The 25709-nt window shown below is 39.9% G+C and overlaps 1 protein-coding gene across 1 annotated transcript; it reads left to right on the top strand.

The window, feature by feature from the left end:
• Positions 1–2940: 2940 nt before the first annotated feature.
• ENPP5 (ectonucleotide pyrophosphatase/phosphodiesterase family member 5) lies at positions 2941–17340 on the top strand. The gene is made up of 4 exons (XM_070418478.1): positions 2941–3112; positions 8072–8935; positions 11111–11287; positions 15842–17340. Exons 2-4 carry the CDS (start codon positions 8107–8109, stop codon positions 16264–16266), a joined length of 1431 nt encoding a protein of 476 aa, XP_070274579.1. The 5' UTR covers positions 2941–3112; positions 8072–8106; the 3' UTR covers positions 16267–17340.
• Positions 17341–25709: the final 8369 nt, after the last annotated feature.

Below are 25709 nucleotides of genomic sequence, written 5' to 3' on the forward strand. Positions count from 1 at the left end.
AATATGCAAATCGACTGAATGATGGAATGACCAGTTGCTATGACATGCACTGACCACCAGGGGGCAGATGCTCAATGAAGGAGCTGCCCCCTGGTGGTCAGCATGTTCCCATAGGGCGGGGGTCCTCAAACTTTTTAAACAGGGGGCCAGTTCACTGACCCTCAGACCATTGGAGGCCTGGACTATAGTTTAAAAAAAACTATGAACAGATTCCTATGCACACTGCACATATCTTATTTTGAAGCAAAAAACAAAAAACAAAAACGGGGAACAAATACAATATTTGTATTTGCATGTGGCCCTCGGGCTGTAGTTTGAGGACCCCTGCCATAGGGGAAGTGCTGCTCAACCAGAAGCCCTGAGCCCAGCTCAAGGCTGGTGAATGCAGCTGCAGTGGTGGGAGCCTCTCCTGCCTCCACAGCAGTGCTAAGACATCCCCCGAGGGCTCCCAGACTGTGAGAGGGCACAGGCTGGGCTTAGGAGCCCCCAAGCCCACTGCCCAGTGCACAATTTTTGTGCACCAGGATTCTAGTGTTCTATAAAGGATTAAGAGACAGACTTTCTTTTACTTAGTTGTTTGTTGTATGATGTATTAAATTCTTATGTATGATGTATTTTTTAAATTGTAAAATCATTTCTTCATTTTCTCTACCATGGAGTATAGACCACTTTTGAAAACCAAACTTCTGTGGCAGAGCCATTCTTGGCTAGTTCATAAAGAACAGATCATATGTCAGTTTTAGCATCAACCTTTTCCAGCTCCTACGGGAGAATCCAGCCCTCAAATCCCTATTAGACTGCCTTAGGCAGGCAGAGGGACCCCCATCCCTACCTCAAAACCGATGAAAGAGTTGATTCTTCTCTCATTCCACTATTCAGAAAAATATTACCAGCTCAGTGATGATTACATTAATTCAATAATATAACAGAAAGGAAGAGCTATAGTCAGTATCAATTTATGCTACCATGATTTGCTGATAATTATAACTGGACAGAAAATGGGGCAACCAGTGGGGCAGGAGGGCTGATACAGAGTAAGCAGGATTTCATGCTTTTACAATCATTCCTTTAGCTACACTTTTTAAGCCAAATTTTTTTTTTCTCCATCAGGGACATGAGTTATATTACAAGCTTAGCAGTTGAACACTAAATATCATTTTATGGAGATCTGGAAAGTGTGTCTGGCACTCACAGTCATTTTCTGAGTTCTGTACTGTGGTGAACAGCTGCACCCTCCTATTTCACAGGTGTAGCTGGAGAACACCGTCGTGCCCTCCATAAAAGGTTTGCAAAGCAGGGCAGAGTGTCATCTGAACAGAGGCCAACAATGTTCAGCGGCCCGTGTAAAAGGCCTGTTTCCCCTACTTCTGTTCTCTCATCAGCATAAGCTGTTCTGTGAGAGTTTGGGGAGAACATAGGGTTGACCTATTTTGGGGGGTGAAGGACTTACAATACTGGACCACCCGTTCCAAGTTTGGGCGATTTCAAAGGACAGGGCTTTGGAGACTTGGAACAACCTGTACAACTTCATCGTCACTGTGTCCAGATAAACACAGAAACCAGCCTCCCTCTTAATGCCCATGCCACGTGTGGAAAACCAACAACTCAAGTAGTTACAAATGAAAGGCCCCCACAGAGGGCCCCAATGCATTGTGGGATGGTATGACACAATTGAGCCAATGGGGCAAGAACTCTCCCCTCCATAAGAAATAGAGAGAAAGGGAAAAAACTAACACCAAAATGTTCGTCTCATTTAACTCAGTATCAACAGGAATGTCTGCATTTTACAGCTCCAGTGTACCAGACAGGGAGCATGAACAACAGACGGAGCAGCCAAAGCCACTGGTTTTGCTCTCTGTTTTATGGGTTAATTAGATGTTGAAATTTAAGTTGTGACATTATTTTAAGATCTTGTTGCCCATTGCAGGGTGGTCAGAATCAGGCCCATACGTTGTATAGGTTTACAAATCCTTTCAGGGGAGCTCAAAATCACTGCTACAATCTATGGTAATTATAGTTGGCATCAAATTGACAAACTGTGCACGTGCCCACTGCACTCCCGCCGGCCTAAAAACACCATGGTTACCAACAAACTTGAACAATTAATTCACTACAGTAAAGGAGTAGAAGAAACAGTGCCAACCAAGACTTCCCGGAAGTGAAATAGGACCTGGAGTTCAGAGCTTTACCAGTCATTTGGAAACAAAGCTAGAAACAGAGTCGGGAGCGCAGGGGCAACTATCAGAGTAGCTGTTGCCCCCAATCCCTGTGCAAATAGCCTCATCCTGAACCTGGCCTGATTCAATCCGTTCCTTTTCAGGTGCCTCGCTATTGCAGATCCCTGAGACCTCATATTGCAAAAACCTGGACAACAAACATTGGGGCTGGAGAATTGGCTGGAGTAAATCCTAGATTTTAAATTAAATGTATGTGCGGTAAAGCAGCTACCAACACCGACTAACAAAAAGAATTAAAGACAATGTAAACGTCCTAACGACATCCTGCGGTGTTCCTCAGAACAAAGCCCGGGGTATGGCGTCACCGACTAATTTGTGATAAGAAAAAAACACCAAAAAAAGAAAAAGAAAAACACTTAAGAGAACAGGTAAGAAAATAAAAGTCGCTTTTAACAAAAACAGTGAGTGTCAGAGCACACAAACCACTGGGGTAGCGCATTACAACCTGCATCACTGACTACAGAAAAGGCTCGCTGGGCAAAGCGGGGGTCCGCTGCCCCGCCCCTCCGACCTCCCCTCTGGGCCAGTGCCGGCTTTTGGCTCCAGGCGGCTCCTGCCCCCTCCGCCCTCCAAACCCAGGCAGCACCGCCCGCTCCCGCTGATTGACAGGGGCTTCAGCGACTCCCGGGAACCCGTCCACAGGGTATCTCCACCGGAGCCAATGAGAGCCAAGGGGCGGAGCCGGCGGCGTGGACGCGGTGCTGGTCAGGTGCTCCGCGCTGAGGTTGCGTGCGGGTGAGCGGCGGCGGGTTCAAGGGGTCCCCCAGGTCCCGCCACCGTCCCCGCCATTGCCCCGGGTCTGAGGAAGGGAGCCCCCTGCAGATCCTGCCTCCCGTTCCCCCAAGCCGATGCGGACGGACCGGATCGTTGCGAAGGTAAGAGTCCAGGGAAACGGATGGCTTGCCTTCTGGTGACCCCGTGAGCTCTCGGTGGATCCCCAAACGAGCCCCCAATGCACACACTGCCCACGTCGGGGCATCCGTAGGCCTCTGGGGCGCGACCCTTCCCCAGGACTGGGATGGAACCCCAGTGGGGGCAATGGGGCGACGCATCACCCTCTTCTTGATATCGATTCACCTGCTCCTCCTCCACGGTCCGTCTCCTTCGCGTTTCCTGGCGCCCCTGCCCTCCAGATTCCCAGGGCTGTCTGTGCGGGGAGGGTTGGAGGGAAGAGAAACTGGAAAGCGGCCCAGTGAAATTTGGACCCCGAGGCAGGTTATTCCGCCGCCCTGTGCAGCATTTCATGCATGAAAAAAGAAAAAACCTGAGATGTCGTTCATCCCACCCCCATCTCTCTGTGTGCTCTGTCATGGAGGTGGGAATGTCGGTCCTGCTTTTCAAACATTCCTGTGCTTTAGACAACACTTAGCCTTTGTTTGTTTTCCTTTGTCCCGAGAAAGCAGTTCTTGCCTGCTTACCGCGGTTACTGAATGAATTTACGTGGAGGAAAATCAGGTGTTTCGCGTAGTTGCTTTTTTTTTTAGGTTTAAATTATATTTAGTTTGTATTAGCCTTCCTTGGGTTAGGATGGTGATAAGAAAAGGGAGAAAGAGGAAGGAACCACCATCCTCATCCACATATGTTAGTAAATATATTTGCAGTTTCTTATTGGAACTTATTTTTAATGTCCCTTCCAGAATAAGAAACACTATTGCCATTTGAGAAATAGTTTTTAAATTTAATTTTGAATCATTGTCTGGAGAACTATGCTCCAGACAATTTTAGTTTAACCAATTTAGTTCTCTGTGTGGTAAAATCATGTTTAAAAAGCAAACAAAAGAGAATTACTGCATCTAAAAAGAAAGCAAGTATGCCAAGAAGTTTTTATGTACCTATAGCTCTAATATAGCAAAACCAGACAGGCTCATTTTTTGAGGTTTAAACATGTCTTCAGTGATTCAAATTAGGAAGATGTCAAAGCTGAATTCAAGAGATTTCATGGCACAAAGTATGGTTAGATCCAATTTTTGGTGGGCTTACAAATACCTTCATGCAAGAATGGATAGGAAAAGGGGAGAACCAAAGGTCCTCGCTTGATTTGCAAGTCCAATGAGAACCAACAAAATTTACATATGTATTGTTTATCTACATTGCCTCTTATTAGCTTTCTTGAATAAAAGCTTTTTAGCTGGCAATGATGTGGAGAAAAGGAAACCCTATTACACGGCTAGTGGGAATGCAGACTGGTGCGGCCATTATGGAAAACAGTATGGAGTTTTCTCAGAAATAAATATGGAACTGCTATTTGACCCAGTGATGCCACTTCTAGGAATATGTCCTAAGAAACCCAAAACACCAATCAGAAAGAATGTGTGCACCGCTATGTTCATAGCAGCACAATTTACAATAGCTAAGATTTGCAAACAGCCTGAATGCCCATCAGTAGATTAGTGGATAAAAAAAGCTGTGGTACATTTATACCATGGAATACTATGCAGCAGTAAAAAAGAAGAACCTCTTACCCTTTGATACATTATGGAGGGACCTGGAGAGTATCATGCTAAGTGAAATAAGTGAGTCAGAGAGAGACAAGTATCACATGATCACACTCACATGTGGAATCTAAGTAACAAAATAAACTGATGAACAGAGTGGATCCAGAGACATGGAAGCATGGAATAGAGTGCAGAATCTCAGAGGGAAGTGGGGGGAGGGTGGGCATGTGGGAAGTTATCAAGAACATGTAGGCATATATGCATGGCCCTTAGACACAGACAGTGGGGTGGTGAGTGCCCGGGGTGGGGGCGGGGCAGCTGGAAGGGGGAAAAGGAAGCTTTTTAGAAATATATGCAGTTTAAAAAAACAACAGACCAACAACCTTGGTCCAAAGAGATTATTTAATCTTAATCAGTTATAAGATTAAATGTTAACAAATTTTGACATTAGGAAGGTCATCATCTGAATAGACACTTCTCCAATAGACATATGAAAAGATGCTCAACATCACTAATCATCAGAGAAATGCAAATTAAAACCACAATGAGATATCATGTCACACCTGTCAGTATGGCTTCATCAATAAATCAAACAAGTGTTGGCAGGTATGTGGAGAAAAGGGAACCCCTGTGCACTGTTGGTGGGAATGCAGATTGGTGCATCCACTGTATACAGCAGTATGGAGTTACCTCAAAAAATGAAAAATGGCTCCACTGGTGTGGCTCAGTGGTTGAGTGTCTACCTATGAACCAGGAAGTCATGGTTTGACTCCAGGTCAGGGCACATGCCTGGGTTTGAGATTCCTGGGGGTGGGGGGGGGTGTGCAGGAGGCAGCTAATCAATGATTCTCCCTCATCACTGATGTTTCTCTCTTTCCCTCTCCCTTTCTCTCTTAAATCAATAAAAGTATATTGTTTAAAAAATGACAAATAGAACTGCCTTATGACCCAGCAATTCTCCTTTTGGAACTTTATCTGAAGAAACCTGAAACACTAATTTGAAAGAATATATGCACTCCTATGTTCATTGCAGTGTTATATACAATAACCAATATTTGGAAGCAGCCCAAGTTTCCATCAGTAGATGAGTGGATAAAACAGCTGTGGTACACTTATGCAATTGCATACTACTCTGCAGTAAAAAGGAAGAAAATTGTACCCTTTGTGACAGCATGGATAGACCTGGAGAACATTATGCTAAGTGAAATAAGCCAGTCAGATAAAGACAAATACCATATAATTTCACTCATGTGGAATTTAATGAACAAACTGGACTAACAAGCAAAATAAAGACAGGTCATAGATAGAGAGCATGCAGATAGCTCTGATAATGTGTGTGTGAGGGGGTGGGGGTGTAAGTAGGGAGGGATTCAGGATGGTAGTGGAGGGGTTGAGCAAAAAAAAACAGTGTGGTGATTGTGGGGAGGAGAGGGGCAGGTGGGGGTGGAAGAGGGTATAGGGATAAATGGTGATTGGGGGAAAAATAAAGAGGAAAAAATAAAACAAATATGGAAATATCTACTAAAAATATGTTTCTGTTTATATTTAGTTTAGAATCTAATTGTTTAAAAAGGCTATGGGAGTTCCATTTCCAGTTTTTTGAGGAAACTCCATACTGTCTTCCATAGTAGTGGCTGCACCAGTCTGCATTCCCACCAGCAGTGCACGAGTGTTCCTTTTTCTCCACATCCTCTCCAGCACTTGTCGTTTGTTGATTTGTTGATGATAGCCAGTCTGACAGGTGTGAGATGGTACCTCATTGTTGTTTTGATTTGCATCTCTCGGATGATTAGTGACTTTGAGCATGTTTTCATATGTCTCTTGGCTTTCTGAATGTCCTCTTTTGAAAGGTGTCTATTTAGATCCTTTGCCCATTTTTTGATTGGATTGTTTATCTTCTTTTTGTTAAGTTGTATGAGTTCCCTATAAATTTTGGAGATTAGGCCCTTATCAGATAAGAGTTTCCTCAAAAAACTGGAAATGGAACTCCCATTTGACCCTGTGATCCCACTTCTAGGAATATATCCCAAGAAACCAGAAACACCAATCAGAAAGGATATATGCACCCATATGTTCATAGCAGCACAATTCACCATAGCTAAGATCTGGAAACAGCCTAAGTGCCCATCAGTAGATGGATGGATTAGAAAACTGTGGTACATCTACACGATGGAATACTATGCTGCTGTAAAAAAGAAGGAACTCTTACCATTTGCAACGGCATGGATGGAGCTGGAGAGCATTATGCTAAGTGAAATAAGCCAGCCACTGAAGGAAAAATACCACATGTTCTCACTTATTCATGGATAATAGAAACCATTATAAACTTTTGAACAATAATAGATACAGAGGCAGAGCTGCCTTACACAGATTGTCAAACTGCAGCGGGAAGGCTGGGGAGGGTTGGGGGGCAGGAGGGAGGGGGGTAAGAGATCAACCGAAGGACTTGTATGCATGCATATGAGCATAACCAATGGACATAAGACACTAGGGGGTAGGGGAAGCTGGGGTATTGTCAAGGGCGGGGAAAAAAAGGACACATATGTAATACCCTTTGTAATGCTTTAAGCAATAAAAAAATAAAAATAAAAAAATAAAAAATAAAAAGGCTATGATTTGATTAATAAATGAAGATGGATTACATTTCACAAATATATTGAATAGCACAAATTTTATGTCTCTCTTCAAGTTAATGTATTTTCTTCTCTCTCTAGTAACATCTCTAATTATGATGAACCAAACATAAGTCTTTGTAAAATTTTCTATATACTTATTGATGTTAGGGGGGAAGAGAGAAAGAGAAAGAAACATTGATTTATTGTTCTACTTATTTATGCATTCATTGGTTGATTCTTGTATGTACCCTGACCAGGGATCCAACTTGCAACCTTGGCATATTGAGTTGACATGCTAACCAATTAAGCTACCCTGCCAGGGCAGGCTTTGCCTTGGAGAAAAAAATAATGCTATATATAGTAAAGCATTATTATTGGGTTTTCCAACAGTACTTTCTTGTTGCTAGGTTAAAATAGTAGGTATAATAATGATAAATATACTTGTAGGTATTTATACGACTGTCAGAAATTTGAGTCAACCTGAAAATATTTCTGAAAAATTGTTTGTAAACTATATCATATTTTTAAGTGATGTTTGGGAACCTATTTAAATAATTCCTTTGAGGAATGTTATGATTCTTGATAAATTCTTGGAAAGTAAAACAGTTTCTAATGCAACTAAACTTCTTAGCTGTATTACTCAGGTCTCTTGTTGAAGATGGAGTTCTGTAACATAATCCTTGCAGGCTGTGATTTATAACTTGGATTACTCAGCACCATCACTCTCAGTTTTGAGTAAAGGATACAAAACTAAATTAGCTTCTATATATTTTTTCTTATACAGATTATCTTATGCTGAACTGACCAAGCACTTTGAAAATGACTTCAAAACTCCTCTACGCAGCCTTCATACTTGCTGCATTAACACTTTCAATTACATTTTCTCTCCAACCAGATCATCAAAAGGTTCTACTAGTTTCATTTGATGGATTCCGTTGGGATTACTTATATAGAGTTCCAACGCCTCATTTTCATTATGTTATGAAATATGGTGTTCATGTGAAGCAAGTTACTAATATTTTTATTACGAAGACCTACCCTAACCATTATACCTTAGTAACTGGCCTCTTTGCAGAGAATCATGGGATTGTTGCAAATGACATGTTTGATCCTATTCTGAACAAATCTTTCTCCTTGGATAGCATGAATATTTATGATTCTGAGTTTTGGGAAGAAGCAACACCAATATGGATCACAAATCAGAAGGCTGGACATACCAGTGGTGCAGCCATGTGGCCCGGCACGGATGTGAAAATCCATGAGAGCTTTCCTACTCACTACATGCTTTACAATGAGTCCGTTTCATTTGAAGAGAGAGTGGCCAACATTATTGAATGGTTTACATCAAAAGAGCCCATCAATCTTGGTCTTCTCTATTGGGAAGACCCCGATGACATGGGCCACCATTTGGGACCTGACAGTCCACTCATGGGGCCTGTCATTTCAGACATTGACAACAAGTTAGGATATCTTATACAAATGCTGAAAAAGGCAAACTTGTGGAACACTCTGAACCTAATTATCACAAGTGATCACGGAATGACCCAGTGTTCTGAGGAGAGGGTGATAGAACTCGACCAGTATCTGGATAAAGAGCACTACCTGCTGATTGACCAATCTCCAGTAGCAGCCATCCTGCCCAAAGAAGGTGAGTCTGACTGTTGGCCTGAGACCCAGTCTGCATAAACCCAGGGCCATTGAGTGGGGAATTTTTGCTTCTGTGCCTTTAAAATATGTTTGCCTGTGTCATGGTAATATTCTGGAATTCACTCCTTAGATTCCAAAAACAACAACAACACAAAATCTCTTTTTTTTGTTGTTTTGTTATTGCTGAACCGAACTTGCCACACAACGCACAATTTATTTGCCCCCAAATAAGGAGCCCACGGGGAATAATTTCCAAAGCCATGGCTCCCCAAACTGGGGAGCCTCTGCTTTTATCCTGTCACTTCAGTGCATATTCATGATGGAAATTTTTGTCATCGTCTGTAAGGGTTGGTGTAGGGTAGGTGTGGGTGCAGTAGTAGGTCATGCCTCTTCATGCACCCCATGTTCAGAAAATGGTATCCAGGGCCCTTTCAGAAGTGGGAATTTCACTGTTACAATGAGCTCTTGGTTGCCTTAAGTTCATAATAGATGCCTTAACCTGTTTGAGCTGGTTCTTTTCTGGTGTCCTTCAGTGGTGTCTGCAGGTGTCTACTTCCTGGAAAATATGCTAACAGAATCTTTTAAATTTTTATTGGATTTATTGGGGTGACATTGGTTAATAAAATTATATAGGTTTCAGGTGTACAGTTCTATAATACATCATATGTATATTGCGTGGTCACCACCCAAGTTAAGTCTTCTTCCATCACCATTTATCTCCCCTTTACCCTCTTCTATTGCCCCCCTTATCCCTGTTCCCTCTGGTAATCACCATATGGTTTTCTGTATTTATGAAATGACCTTTCTCACCCAGCCCCCCAGCCACCCTCCCCTCCGACAGCTGTAGGTTGCTAACAGAATATTTTATCTCCCTAAACCAACTTGCTGGTTTTCCTTTGGAGTCTAATTTTTCACTTTTTCCTAGAATATTGCCATTGATGCTGTTTTTAACCATTTTGGAATCATTTAATATGATGAAAGTTTTAGCCCCCTTCTCAAAGAAGTTGCAATGGGAAGATAGAAAAGGACTGATTTCATAGAAGCCATAAAAGCCCCTCTCTCTATAGATATAGATATAGATAAAGATATATAGATATATCTTTAGGACCCGCTTAATAGGGAAGCCGTGGAATGTAGGAAGGAGAAAGCTTTGGTCAACCTGAGATTTCATTTTCTTAACTATAAGTAAGGGAAGCAATAACAAGGCCATGAATTTTTAGAAGTCTCTCCTCCAAGCTTCATATCAGCCCTGTCACCAAGTATTACTTCCCCAGATCACAATGTAAGATAGAGCAAGACTGGGACCAACTCGTCTGGCTTCTTCCTTATCAGCTCCTAGGGTTAGCCTAGGTCTCAAATGAAAGAGCAGATTTGGAAGAGCTGTATACCTCCCGAATGAGAGTTCTGTTCCTCACAGGGGAATTCAGAGGATCATAGGAAATGGTGAACGTTAAAATAGACATACATGCCTGCACACAAACTTTTAAACAAATTTATTATGGAATAGCAAGTTTGTTGTTGTTTTAGAAAATCACATCAATCCTTCAGTTTTCCTTATAAAATCGGTATGGTGTTGCCTTGTTGGTGTGGGAGGAAGAGAGGAACCCCTACGAAATGGACGTGAATAACAAGCAGAGGAGTGCCGACAGTGCCCAAGTTTACTGCATATGAAGTACTTTTGCAAGACCTCCAGGGTTTTGAAGAACTTTTCTACTTTGCAGTCTGCTTCCCACCTCCACCTTGTCCTGTCCCAGTCCTCACACTCCATTCCCCATATTTTCTTATCTAGAGAATCTCTGCCTCTGCACGCATAACTAGCAGAATGAACCCTTTGTTTCAGTTTGAGTGTTGCTGTATTACATGCATTGTGTGTATGTTTAAGTTATTAAGAAATCTCAAATTAGAGGTTTCAGGTTCTACATAATGATCTCTTAATTGTATAAGGATAATTTACTTAGAACAGAAGATTGTTTATTAGTCCCTGCTTTCCCCTCCCCCCCTTTCCCACTCAAGGTTCCTCAAAAGGGATGGGAATTCTAAAGTGTCTGGCTAGCTTGCTGGCTTGTAACCTCAGTAGGGTCTGTGCGTTGAATGACCTCTATTGCCATGATAGTTTCTTTGATTGTAGCATTGAGTGTTTTGTTCTGAGTGTCTCTCCTTCTCCCTTCTCTTAAAGGTAAATTTGATGAAGTCTATGAAGCACTAGCTCATGCTCATCCTAATATGACTGTTTACAAAAAAGAAGAGATTCCAGAAAGATGGCATTACAAATACAACACCCGGGTTCAACCAATTATAGCAGTGGCTGACGAAGGGTGGTACATTTTACAGAATAAGTCAGAAGGCCTTATGTGTGAGTATGTTACAATTATTTCTTCCCATTCTGCATCGCTGTGTGCTAAAGTGGATGTGATGGATTATAAAGCACTTTATTTACTGGTCGAATAACTAGCTGGTGTTATCCTATATAAGAAAAGAGAAACATGTAAATTGACCGTACCTCCATGGTGCCCACCAGCCAATCAGGAGTGAGTATGCAAATTAACCTGGCAAAGATGGTAGGTTAATTTACAGGTGCCAGGCAGAGAGCAGAGTAGGAGAACCAGTGGTTTGGGGGGACGTGGCTTCCTTGGTGACCAAGGGAGACATCCCCCCCAAAGCCGCCGGGCGGAGAGCAGAGAGGGAGAGCTGGCGGCTTGGAGGACTTGGCAGAGTAGGAGGCTGTGGGACGGAGACAGAGTAAGAAGGGAAAACCAAGAGCATAGGGAGCACCAGGAATGCTGAGAATCGTAGTTCTGGTGACAGACGGATCTCCTAGACACTGGAGCAGGCGTGGGCAAACTTTTTGACTTGAGGGCCACAATGGGTTCTTAAACTGGACCAGAGGGCCGGAACAAAAGCATGGATGGAGTGTTTGTGTGAACTAATATAAATTCAAAGTAAACATCATTACATAAAAGGGTGCGGTCTTTTTTTTTTTTTAGTTTGATTCATTTCAAACGGGCCGGATCCGGCCCTCGGGCCGTAGTTTGCCCACGGCTGCACTAGAGCAGAGTGAGCCTGGAGCAAGTTACTGTTGCGGTGAGGGATGGAGGGAAAGCAAAGGTGAGAGACATAAGTAAAATCAGAGTGTCTAGGAAAAACTAAAGGGAAGATACCCTAAAACTTCCAGGAAATCTCCACCAATGAAGCAAAGAAAAAAAAATGCCTCTATTATTCTGTGAGCAACAAACCAAACTGGGTTGGGGTCTCAGACAATTTGTTCATATGATTGCAAAGACAAACAGAAACTCCTGGATTGGAGAGGGCTCCCCTGAGGGCTCCTAGATTGGAGAGGGTGCAGGTTGGGCTGAGGGACCCACCCCCCCTGCACAAATCTTCATGCACCGGGCCCCTAGTATATTAATAGCAAAGTAAAGAGACCAACTTTGGGGCTTTAAAAAGAAGTAACCTCCTAAAAATGAAACATTTACTTCTCTTGAAGCCAAACCAAAAATATGCACAGTGACCTATACTGCTAATTATAAACATGATGTTCCTGAGAAAAACATAACTGAAATTTATAAATTGAAATATTTTCTCTGTTTTATATACTGATTTGATTAGAATTTTTTAATTGATTTTAGAGAGAGAGAGAGGAAGGGGAAGAAAGAGAGAGAGAGAGAGAGAGAGAGGAATTTGTTGTTCCACTTATTTATGCATTCATTGGTTGATTCTTGTATGTTTCCTGCCCAGGAATTGTACATGCAGCCTTGGCATATTGGCCACTGGGCCACTGGGCCAAAGAAGGCCTGATTTCATTAGAATTTAAACTCTATTTTTTATTTGCAATTATCAGCTTTCTAGTATTTCCTACCCTTCTTTCTGGTTCTACTAAATGTAGGCCAACTTTTTTTTATACCTTGGGAACATTTCTAAAAAGAAGTTAATGTGTTATGTAAAATAATATATCAAGATGTATTTTCCTAATACCTCGTGATATAATTTTGGAGCTATTCCCACTGTATAAAATCAGAATATAATGGAAGTTCCATTTAAAATTCAGGCATGCAAAATAAGGCACTTTCTGCCATCCTTAATGTATAATTTTCTCTTCTTATATTGCTTTAACAAGCTATCCAAATGGAAAAGTCATCCGCAGAATTTTACTCATCTCCATTGTGTCTGTCACTTGCAATTTGCTCTCAAGCTCCCTGCTCTTTTCTTGCTCTGCTTTGTATCACCAGTCACTGACCCTTATAGACTAAATTCGCCTGTTCCTTTGTGAGCTGGTTTCTGGTTAGGTTTGACCATTAGAACACCCTGACAGGAGTTTGGAAGCCGGGGTATTTGTTCCCTACTCTCTGCCTCAGGCTGTGTCTCTAACAATGGGTTCATTTTCTCTGTGATCCCAGCTCCCAACAATCTCTATGACCTCAGCTCTAAGTAGCCCTGGCTTTTGGGCTCCGGTAAAATCAACTGCCTCTTCCTCTGTCCCTCCAGCCCTGGGCCCTGTAGGAGGTTCCACTGTCTAACACTGGATAACCTCACCATCTCATGTTTGCTTCTTAGCTCTTCAACACTTTTATCACTAGTCCCCATATTAAACCCCCTCTGTTGGTATGGGATTCCTGGTGGATCTCTGTATGAACGCGCACTACTGATCAGTTATTTGTTTCTACTCCGTTACTTGAATGTTGAAGGATCCACATTGTGTCAAACTATCTAGAAGTGCTGTTTGGGTTATTGGTCCTTGATATATATAACAGATGTACAAAAATGTCCCTTTAGGTAGAATTAGATCCTTGTCATCTTTATTGATGAGAAGAAAAGCAGTTGCCTGTCTATGGCACTTGTATACATAATTCATAGTGACAGATTCTATGCCATTGTGTAATTTGTATATATATATGGTTCCTGGTTCTTAAAACTGGTTTTACATACAGATAATGATCTGTAAACCAATATTTAATGACATGAGGGGAACCATTTTAAGAAGGCCTTGAAAAATAATACATTTGGCCTTTATATGTTCAGATATTCTGTAGTGTGCAGTTAGTGCGTATGTTAGAAGGGTTGCTCAAAACTTTGCCGTTTACATGAATTTAAGGGACTCTCTGGAAATTTGGTTTGGTGAACTACAATTACACAATAGTTGGTCACACCTATTTTGACAGGAAACCTTAATAATGCTCCTATTTATATTAAATTATGTCCATTTATTCAACAAAATAATTAACTATTGACCACTACAGTTCATCTCAGCCTGAGTTCCACAAGAGATTAAGCCCTTATGTTCAAAAGCAGAGGTTCTCAAAGGGCATTCCATGGACCAGCAGTATCCAAATTACCTGAGAATTTGTTAGAAATGCAGATTCCTGGGCCAGGCCCAGACCTACTGACTTAGAAACTATAAGGGCATAGCCCAGCAATCTGTGTTTTTATACTCCCCCTCTTGGAGTCTCGGTTTACATTGAAGTTGGAGAACCACTGCCTTTAGGCATCCTTTATTAAATACTAGAGACCTGGTGCATGAAATTGTGCACCAGTGGGGTCCCTCAGCCTGGCCTATGGGATCAGGCCAAAACCGGCTCTCTGACATCCCCCGAAGGATTTCAGATTGTGAGAGGATGCAGGCCAGGCCAAGGGACCCCACTGGTGCATGATTGGGGCCAGGGAGGGACCACGGGAGGGCTCCAGGGCGTGTCCGGCCCATCTCACTCAGTACCGATTGGCATTATTTTTACTTGAGTGAATGCAAAAGAACCATGGCATTTAGAAAGACTTCTTTGGTAGGTTTGGAATTGTTCTGAGGAGACTACTAAAGATCAATCAGTTTGTGACTTTCAGAAAAATTGATTTAAGATTTTTTTTAAATGCTGTATTCTGGTTGCAAATTTCATTGTAGCAATACTAGGGGTCCAGTGCACGAATTCCTGCACCTTGAAAGGAACTGTGGGCCGCGAGGCTGCAGAGGGCACAGTGGCAACCCAGCCCCCCTGCCATGGCCCCCATGTCTGCCAGCAGTCCCCTGTCTGCCAGCAGTCCTTCTCCCGCTGCTGCTCCCACATGCAATTGGGGCTGGCGCCAGCAGCAGGTGCAAACAGGGCAGGTGCTGTGAGCAGGTGTGAGCAGCGGCTTCTGCCCTGATCGCCCCTTAGGAGCAGGGGGAGGTGGGGAAGCCCTCAGGGGTGATTGGGGCCAGCAGCCACCACTCGCACTTGCTGATAGCGCTGAGTGACCGGGACCAGCACCAGGCACTGGCAGCGGGTGCAAGTGGGGCCAGCGCTGGCAGGAGGTGCAAGCACCGAGTGGGACCACAGCGTGCGGGAGCAAAGAATTTTCAGTAACCACCAGAGGCTCACCCCGATGACAGTAACCGGCATCCTGCCTTGGTCTGGCACCCCTACTCACCTGCTCCACCATCGTGCCATGGCCGACGCCCACCATGTTCTGCACACGCCTCCTGGTGGTCAGCGCATGTCATAGCAACCGGTTTTTTTCTTTATCTCTTGCTTTTCTTGTTTTTTTGTAATTATGAAGTTATTGTCTTCATGTCTAAGAGCACCTTTATCTTTTACTTTTGCAACAATCATTAGAACATAGTAGGTACCTAACAAGTAGTTTACTTGCCACCCCAAAATAAATAAATAAAAATCAGTTTCTCTTTCCCTTGACTTGGCTCAGTTTTGCTCTTTACCCTTCATCCTCTGCTGCTCAAGGTCGTGCTGGCCTGAGAAAGCTGCCTTTTCATTTCCCGAAGTGAATTATGATGTGGACAACAGCAAAAATAGTTTGTAAAAGACTATTTTAAAAGTCAGATTCGATAAAGTTTGCATTTACTTGTTCAGACTTTGACAGTACAACAATTATTTCCATTTGAATGCCTGCTGGTTGGCTAACATTTTCATGCATTTTATCTTTACAGTAGGCAACCACGGCTATGACAATGCATTAGCAGAAATGCATCCAATATTTTTAGCCCACGGTCCTGCCTTCAGAAAGAATTTCACAAAAGAAGCTATGAACTCCACAGATCTGTACCCACTGCTCTGCCACCTCCTCAGAATCCCCGCCCTGCCACACAACGGGTCACTCAGCAGCATCCAGGATCTGCTCAGTCCAACAGCTCCGAGGACAGTGACTCACACACAGAGCCCTCCACCCCACCACGGTAGTGGCAAGCCAGGAGAACACGAACAAGAGTCAAACGCTTATTTCATAGGGGTCTCTCTCGGTAGCATTATAGTTATTGTATTTTTTATCATTTTCTTTAAACATTTAATTCGCAGTCAAATATCTTCCTTACCAGATATGCAGGCTGAAATAGCTCAACCGTTATTACAAGCCTAATGCTATTTACAAGTGGAGATTGAGCAATTATGTCAGTGTTTAAAGGTTTCATATTCTAGAAAACCACCTGGAGACATTTGCACAGACCCTAAAGCAGTGATATACATATTCAGGCACAGTCTTTCTCACACACCTGCACACACAGAGATGGACCAAAATACCCATACCTGCAAAGGATTCCAAATGTGGAAGTATGTTTCCATTGTCCTGTCTGGCGTAGGCAGAGAGAAGATCCTGCTCTATTTGGACTTGGCACATACAGTGTATATATTTAGCAACTTTGCACTATTTAAAGTACCTTATATGTTGCACTTTAAGTTTCAGTCCTAATGGGTACTTTTATGTGACATGCACTTTCTTGACAATTATGTCTTATAACTTGGTTACAAAAGACAACTTTTTACCCCATGTCACAGAATACTTGTCATTCAAACTGAATGAAGTTTTGGATCATTCCCCAATAATGTGGAAATGTACTTAAGTTTTAGTTTGCTGGAGAGCAAGAAGAAATTGAAAACTGTTGAAAACTAAATGGGACTACCTTTGTGTATTGAATTTTGGAGACACTGCATTCCTAACAGCAGGATGTATCTGGGCATTCATTGTCCTATTTCTTTCCAAAGGACTTGGGTTTTCATTTTATCCCCCCCAACCCCCCAAAAAATTCAATTACTGGCAGATTCATACTAAATATATTATTTCTGCCATAAAATTCATTGTTGCTATTTCCTGATTGGTCATTTTACTCTGATGTTTTATAACACTGTAAATATCCATTCCTTTCCCTTTGGTCCGGCACTGGCCCAAGTATTAGAGATGGGCGTCAGCTCAGCAATGTTTTCTCTTGTTCTATAATTATTTGCTTGTTTGAAAACTAAATCATTAATTACATTACAATCAAATTAGATAAAACAATGTTTGTTTTATTCCTGGCAACCCGTAGTAAAAGAGCACAAGCATCTTTTAGATGTGAATATTTGAAGATGCAGAATTAGCCTAAACTCTACTAGGTAAAATGTACGGGCCCTAGAAAATATTCTGATTTCATGTGTAAATATACACCAACTGGCTAAATAGGAAAAATGGGAAATGTATTTCAGAAAGAAAGGATAAGTTAGGTGTAGAGAACAAAAGTGGCAGAGTTAAAAATACAATTGAATTTAAGTGCTTCCTAAAATGAGGTGGGAGAATTATTTCTTAATGCCAATAAAAAATGTTAGCACCTGATTCTCATTTCATTATAGAACCTCTTAATAGTATAAAATGGAATCACTGGAAATGTACCATAGATTTAAAAGCTGAGAAGTTAAATGGTAGGTAACAAACTCAAGAAGTCTAAACTCCAGATTAGAGATCTTAGAAATGAGACGGGTCACGATGGCTTGCTTTGTAGCTATGAACTTGCCTGCATTACTGAGATGCCAATATTAACAACTGAAAGAAATTCATCTGTTTAAAAGCATTACTACTCAAGTGCTATCTGTACATTGAATCGGTACCATTAAATTCACTTTAGAAAGTGCTATTAACCTTAGTAGTAAGAAGAAAGTAAATTCTGTAACTTTGATGAAATTATTAAAATTCTTATGGAAGATTTGATTATTGTTTCTTTTATTTACAGATACTTATTGTCCTGTAAAATATCAGCAGGAGTTTATGTGAAGGAAAATAAAATTTTAGTTTGCTGTGAAAACTATAGTCACTCATCATCCTTTAATAGCTTTTTTGTTTTGGTTTTACCTGCATGTCTTCATGGCCATACTTTATATGCAGTTAACAACAATTAGTAGAAATGAAATTTAGACTAGTTAACTAATTGTGAATAAGATTCTTTAACAGGTCAGAGGATGAAGTGCCTTCACCCCACCATTTTTGCTCAACATCCGCCATCAGCTATTTTTAAAAAAATATATTTCTATTGATTTCAGAGAGGAAGGGAGAGGGAGAGAGAAATAGAAACATAAATGATGAGAGAGAATCATGGATTGGATGCCTCCTGCATGCCCCTTACTGGGGATCAAGCCCACAACCCTGGCATGTGCCCTCCACCGAATCAAACAGTGACCTTCTTGTTCATAGGTTGACGCTCAACCACTGAGCCACACCAATTGGGCACCAACTCTTCTTTTTGTTGTACCATTTGAGATACTTCATCTTCTAGGCCTTAGCCCTTTTACTTAATTTTTTACACATTGAAAGTTTTTATTCTTCTGAAGTTCATGCTCTGTTTCTTTGTAATATGTATTGCTATTTAACTTTTTATTGAAGTAAAACTTATTCAAAATGTATAAGTAAATAATGTTGCCAATTATTAGTAAGTGAACAAATTCATGTAACTTCATTATAGAAAAGAAATAGAAGGTGGGAAATGACTAGCACTCCAGAGAGACCCTCTTAGACCCAATCTACCTTCTCCCTCTGCCTGAGGTAACACTACCCTGAGTCGGAACACAATAGAATACTTTCCCCTATTTTTAAATTTTACCTCAGTGGAATCATACAATATATATTCATTTATGTTTGGCTTTTTTCCACTCAAGATTTTATGAGAATCATCCATGTTTTGTGTGTAGCAGTAGTTTATTTTCATTGCTTCATGAAATTACATGAACATACAACACAATTTATGTATTGTTTTTGGATATTTGGATCATTTCCAGTTTGATAGTACTATGAGTACTACTGCTATGAGCATTTTTTTCCATCTTTTGGTGAATATATGTAAACATTTTTGTTGGATATATTATATGAATCCACTGTTTAACCTGAGTTTTTCCCATTAGCAGAGTCTGAGACAAAGGCTTATTATGTCAACAATTTATCTGTGACATGACTCCAAGAAATGAGAGAGGGACAGGGAGTGAAGGAGAAATGCAGAGAAAGCCTATACAAGCGTAAGTAGAGAATGGCCACTGTTACGAGTGCCCAATCCCACAGGGCCTCCGGAGGAACCTTAGGAAATGTACCTCAGAAAAATTGACTGCTTGGGGGAATGGGAGAGGAAAGCAAAGCATTTACCCATTGGCCTCCAACCCCACTGGCTGAGTGGTTCATGGGTATAACGACAAGTATATCTGAGTAGTTCATGCAGAAGTGCCAAATGCGATCTCGTAGGCCCAGAAGAAAGAGGCTAAGCGTTGTTAGGTTGCGTCTGTGGGAAGTTGGTCTAAGTCAAGATGAAACGAGTAAAGGGTGGGTTGAGTAGATTTGAGGTGGTATATAAGAGATGTCTAATACATTCACATATATATGGATTCTTCATTTTAACAAAGGTCATCAATTCTGTTCATCTATTTGTCTATCCTTGTATCAACACCATAGTTTTAATTGTTATAACTTATCATAGTTCTTTTGACATCAAATAGAGTGAGTCCTATCATTTTATTTTTACTCAAGATTGTCTTGACCCTTTATGTTTCTATAAGATTTTGAGTCCGCTTATACAATTCCATAAGAAATAAAACCCTGCTGGAAATGCTTAGATGCAATGATAAATTTGAGAATTGCCATCTTTACAATAGTGAATCTTCCAAACTATAAACCTGATATAACTTTCTGGTTGGTGGTGCTTGTTGTTCGTCTTTCTTAATTCTTCTCATTGTTACAATTTCTTGTGCAAAAATTCTGCGTGAGTTTTGACTTCTTAGAGATTTCATGCTTGATGATACCAATATAAATACCAGATTTAAGTTTTCATTTTTTGTTTTCTGCTGATATAGAAATACACTTGATTTTTACACATTGACTGACCTTATATGCAGCAATTTTGTTAAACTCACTTCTAGTTTATATGATTCCTTCGGATTTTCTACATATGCAATCGTGTCATCTGTAGATATGACAGTTTTATTATTTTTCAGTTATGTTATTTCTTTTTCTTGTCTTACTGTACTTACTAGGACCTCCAGTGCAATATTAAATAGGAGTGTTTGGAGTGGATAGCCTTAGCTTGTTCCTAATTTTGGAGAAAAAAAACATTTACTATTTCATCATTCAGTCCACTAGGTGTGGGTTTATGCTATTTAAATATTATAATTCAGTATGATATTGCTGTAGATTTGTGGCAAATAGATGTGACATTATATATGTGGCAATATATATATATATTTTTTTATATATATAAATGTACATGTGTGTATGTTAATTATCAGATTTAAGTTCCCTTCTATTCCAAATTTTTTGAGTTTTTTTTTTTTTAATAATAAACAGCTGGCAAATTTTGCCAAATGCTTTCTCCACATTTATTAACACAACCATGTTTTCCTTTTCACTATTAATATAAATAACATTGATTGATTTTCAAATATCAAAGTACATTCCTGGGATAAATTCCATTTGTTCATGTGTATTTACCTTTTGAAATACTGCTGAATTAATTAGATAATATTTCATTAAGGAATTTTTGTTCATAGGGGTTTGCCTATGTTTTTTTTTTAATATTTTTGTCAGATTTTGGTAATGGTGTTATACTAGTCTCATTAAACCAGTTAGGATGTGTTTCTTTTTTTCTGTTTTCTGTAAAAGTTTATGAAAATCATTTCTTCCTTAAATGTGATAGAACTAATCGTAAAACCACCTGGAGCTCGAGTTTTCTTTATGGGGATATTATAACATTAATTTTTGTGATATGACTATTAAAATTAGCCATTTGATTTTGTATCATTTTGATAAATTGTATTTTTTGAGAAATTTTACATTTTATCCAAATTGTCAAATTTATTGGCATAATATTCCCTTAAATCTTTTTTATATATACAGGTCAACAGTGATGGCCCCTCTTGTATTACTGATATTGCTCATTTGTGCTAGCTCCTTTTTTGTTCTTAGTCACTTTTTTTTTAGGGGCTTATCAATTAATATCTTTTTAAAAATTTGGCTTCATTAATTTTATTTTGCTTTTCTATTTCATTGATTTTTTTTTTCTTCTTCCACTCACTTTGGACTTTCTACATTTTGTTACTAGCTTCCTAAAGAGGAAGCTTACATCATTTATTTTTAACCTTCCTTCCTCTCAAAAACAGACAAGGCTATAAATTTCCCCCTAAGTACTGCTTTAGCTGCAGACTACAGACTTTGGTATGTTATCATTTTAATTCAGTTCAATATATTCTCTCATTTTATTTCTATTTAAAAATATATTAACTTCTAAATATTTAAGATTTTTCTTAATCTTATTGTTATGGAATATAATTTAATTCCATTGTCAGAAAATATACTTTATAAGATTGCAGTTTTTTTTTAAACTAATACATTCTTTTTAATGAGAAAATATAAATTATGAAGGATTGAACAGTCTGTAGTGCCTTTGTATGGTGCCATTTAGCTGAGTGGAACTAGATACTTGGCTGAACAGTTCTCTGCAAAGCCTGGCCATAGGAACAATATGCATGAGATTGGTAAGGAGGAAGTGCATTGGTAGTGGTTGTACTCTGGAGCTAGACATAGGGCTCCAGTAAATGCTAGAGTTCACATGTTGTCACCATAGCTATCCTGGCTCGTTTCAATGACAGGGGGCTGCTGCTGAGCTTGTAGATCTTGCAGCCCCCACAGGAGTTTTTCTTTTAGCTTTTCCAAGTCCTAAATCAGGTGAATGTGCAGCTATAGTGCAAAAACTTGCCAGCTCTCTCGGCCTTGACTTTGAGATTGGAGGGGGTGAGAGGCAGTTTTCAGCTTATGCTCAAGAATTCCAGTGTATGTTTTCTCTCTCCCTTTTCACAGGCATGTTTTCTTCCTCACTATTGGCCTCGCTGATTTACAGTAACTTCAGGTTCAGAGGCAATGACCTTCTATAGACTTCTTCATCAGATTTCACAATTACAAAGGTCTAATGCATACAACAAACCCCGTATTCTTTGTCCCTCACAGTGGTTATGTGTCTCTGAATGAATCTTAACAGATACAAAAATAATGGTAACAAAAGAGGTTTCAGGGAAATGGAGCTCTAAAGATTGCTTCTCTGAATTGGTCCTGGAGTTTCTGGAATTGGTTCTCTGGTTTGATTAAATCAAAAGGCATTAATGACCCTTTTGCCAGGAACAGAGGAAACTGGTAGTCCATAGCCTGCAATGGAAAACAGTTACTCAAACTAGCACCTTCTGAACCTCTATTATTAGTTTCTATAGATGGTAGGGCTTAGGGTGACCAATAGTTGCTATCATTGAACATTTTAGAAAAAAATAGGGAGTTCAGTGAGGTTGATTAGTTGCTTCTAAGGGCACTAGAGAAGGAGGAGGCATGGATCTTAAAACTTGAGTCTTTAAATTTCAAGCTCAATTGTCTAAGTGACCAGACACTTTCTATGATTACCCTAAAAACAAAACAAAACAAACAAAAATAAAAACCCTCTTATTTCCTGTGGCTGAAGAGCTCAGATTTCTAAAAACAGGTCCCAAAACCTAAAATTGCAGGTGATTGAATTACAATGCACATTGATTTTTTTTGTGGTCACAAGGTCTGTTCTGCTAAAGTTGAAGCACTGATTATATATATATATATATATATATATATATATATATATATATATCCTTCCCCCACCCCCCGCCCATGACAATCACCTGGCCTCCCTTACCCCCCAGTGTCTTATGTCCATTAGTTATGCTTATATGCATGCATACAAGTCCTTCGGTTGATCTCTTACTCCCCTCCCTTCTGCCCCCCAACCCTCTCTGGCCTTCCCACTGCAGTTTGACAATCAGTTTGAGGCAGCTCTGCCTCTGTATCTATTATTGTTCAAAAGTTTGTAATGGTCTCTATTATCCATGAATGAGTGAGATCATGTGGTATTTTTCATTCATTGACTGGCTTATTTCACTTAGCATAATGCTCTCCAGTTCCATCCATGCTGTTGCAAATGGTAAGAGTTCCTTCTTTTTTACAGCAGCATAGTATTCCATCGTGTAGATGTACCACAGTTTTCTAATCCATTCATCTACTGATGGGCACTTAGGCTGTTTCCAGATCTTAGCTATGGTGAATTGTACTGCTATGAACATATGGGTGCACATACCCTTTCTGATTGGTGTTTCTGGTTTCTTGGGGTATATTCCTAGAAGTGGGATCACAGGGTCAAATGGGAGTTCCATTTCCAGCTTTTTGAGGAAACTTCATACTGTCTTCCATAGTGGCTGCACCAGTCTGCATTCCCACCAGCAGTGCACAAGTGTTCCTTTTTCTCAACATCCTCTCCAGCACTTGTCGTTTGTTGATTTGTTGATGATAGCCAGTCTGACAGGTGTGAGATGGTACCTCATTGTTGTTTTGATTTGCATCTCTCGGATGATTTGTGACTGAGCATGTTTTCATATGTCTCTTGGCTTTCTGAATGTCCTCTTTTGAGAGGTGTCTATTTAGATCCTTTGCCCATTTTTTGATTGGATTGTTTATCTTCTTTTTGTTAAGTTGTATGAGTTCCCTATAAATTTTGGAGATTAGGCCCTTATCAGATATGACGTTGGCAAATATGTTTTCCCACGCAGTGGGTTTTCTTGTTTTGTTGATGGTTTCTTTTGCTGAGATTGCAGTTTTTTGAGATTACTTACTGAAACTTGTTTTATGGTCCTGCATATATTTTGGTGATAATTCCATGTGCACTTGAAAAGAATATGTCTTCTGCAGTTTGGCGCTATAATCTTCTCTAAGTGTCATTTAAGTCAATGTGGTTGATACCATCACTCAGGTCTTCTATATCTTTGCTGGTTTTTTTTTTTTTCTTGGTCTGGTTGTTATATCAATTACTTATGAGAGGAGTGTTAAAATCTTCAGCTATGTTTTTAAATTACCTTTCTTTCCTTGATTCCATCACTTTCTGATTCATGAACTTTTAAGCTTTTTTTAAGTGTGAACATTTACAATTGTTGTCTAATAGTACTTTAGGAATGTCTCTATCTCTGGAAATTCTTGTCTTGAAGATTACTGTGTCTGATAATATTAATATAGGTACTCCGGCTTTCTGACAGTTTGCATGGTATATAGCTGTTTATCCTTTTGCTTTCAATATGCAATTTTGTACTTAAAGTTTACCTCCTGTAGACTACATGTAACTGGATCGTGCTTTTTTATCCCATCAGACAATCTCTGCCATTTAATTGGAATGCTGTGTATTTAAATTTAGCTATTGATATAGTTGGATTTGATTTTCCATTTTGCTCCCCTCCCACCCCTTTGAGATTGGTCTGTAATTTTCTTTCTTTGGTGCTGTTATCAGGTTTGATTATCAATGTTATACTCACCTCAGAAAGTTATGTATTTTTCTAGAACACCAGTTTTATTAGGCAACTATAATGATAATCAAACCTAAAAGGCACTAAAAAAGATTTTTATTATTTTATGGCCCTGATACTTTCTCAATGTTTAATACAAAAATTGGTTTTAGTTTTCTTTCTCTACTGGAATCATTACTGTCAAATATTTTTTCTAGGAAATTATCCATTTCATATGTGTTTTCAAGTTATTTGTGCCAAATTATGTAAAGTAGGCTGTTATGATTTGTAAGTGTTCTACTTATCTTGGTCTTTTTCACATTATTTTCTCTCCTTCTACTCCCCCAAACCCTCTTTATTTATTTATTTTTTTTTTACTAGCTTTCCAGCTCCTCAACTGCCTCCTCCAGAATTCAGATTCTATTAAGGAACTCACTTTTACAGATTTCTTCCTTTTTCTAAATCTTGGCCTCTTGATTCTTCACTTTCTTGGTAATTCCTCACAGCCATAGCACAATCTCTTCTATTTTTTTCTAGAGTTCTAATCCCAAGCAAGAGGATTGGTTTGAATTACATACTCAACCATTTCACTGGAAACAACACTCCTGCGTATCTTTAATAAAAAATAAAAATTAAAAAAGCCTTCACAGATATATTGTGTAAAAAAATTCACTCTCCTCAGTGGACAATTCAAATACTATATAAATCAGTACCACTGAGTCTGGGTGTGACCTATAGGAACCCTTTTATTAAAATGTGTATTTGTATTGTGGAGTTGTCTAGAATTGTTTTTACATTAATGTCTATTGATCCTTTCCACCAGCTCTGCCTATGAAAGTGAAGTCAATCATGGTAGATATGAAAAGAATGCTGATTGGGTCAATGGCAGTTCACATCTTTAACATAGGGAGGAGGTCTGAACTGGAGACATATATCTGTTAACCATCATTATAGAGCTGTCAGTGGATGAGCCACTAAATTTAGTTTATTGATGATTGAGATCTGATTTTAGAGGTCAAGGGGGTAGAAGATATGTGGGAAGGGAAGGTTTGTTCTTTGGGTAAGACTTTGCCCTTGCCAGGTAATTTTGACCATGAGACAGGAGTCCCAGGACCTAGCAATTTCAACACTAACAACTACCTACACACACTATATATTCAGTGTTCGAGTATGTGACAGGACTCCCGGAACCAACAGGCTCATCTGGATTCTCACATATGTTCAGAAGCAAATTGTGTTTGGGAC

Source organism: Myotis yumanensis, unplaced genomic scaffold (genome assembly GCF_028538775.1).
Source record: "Myotis yumanensis isolate MYYU_CA2020_CCGP unplaced genomic scaffold, mMyoYum1.0.hap1 SCAF_6, whole genome shotgun sequence".
NCBI classification, from domain to species: Eukaryota; Metazoa; Chordata; class Mammalia; order Chiroptera; family Vespertilionidae; genus Myotis; species Myotis yumanensis.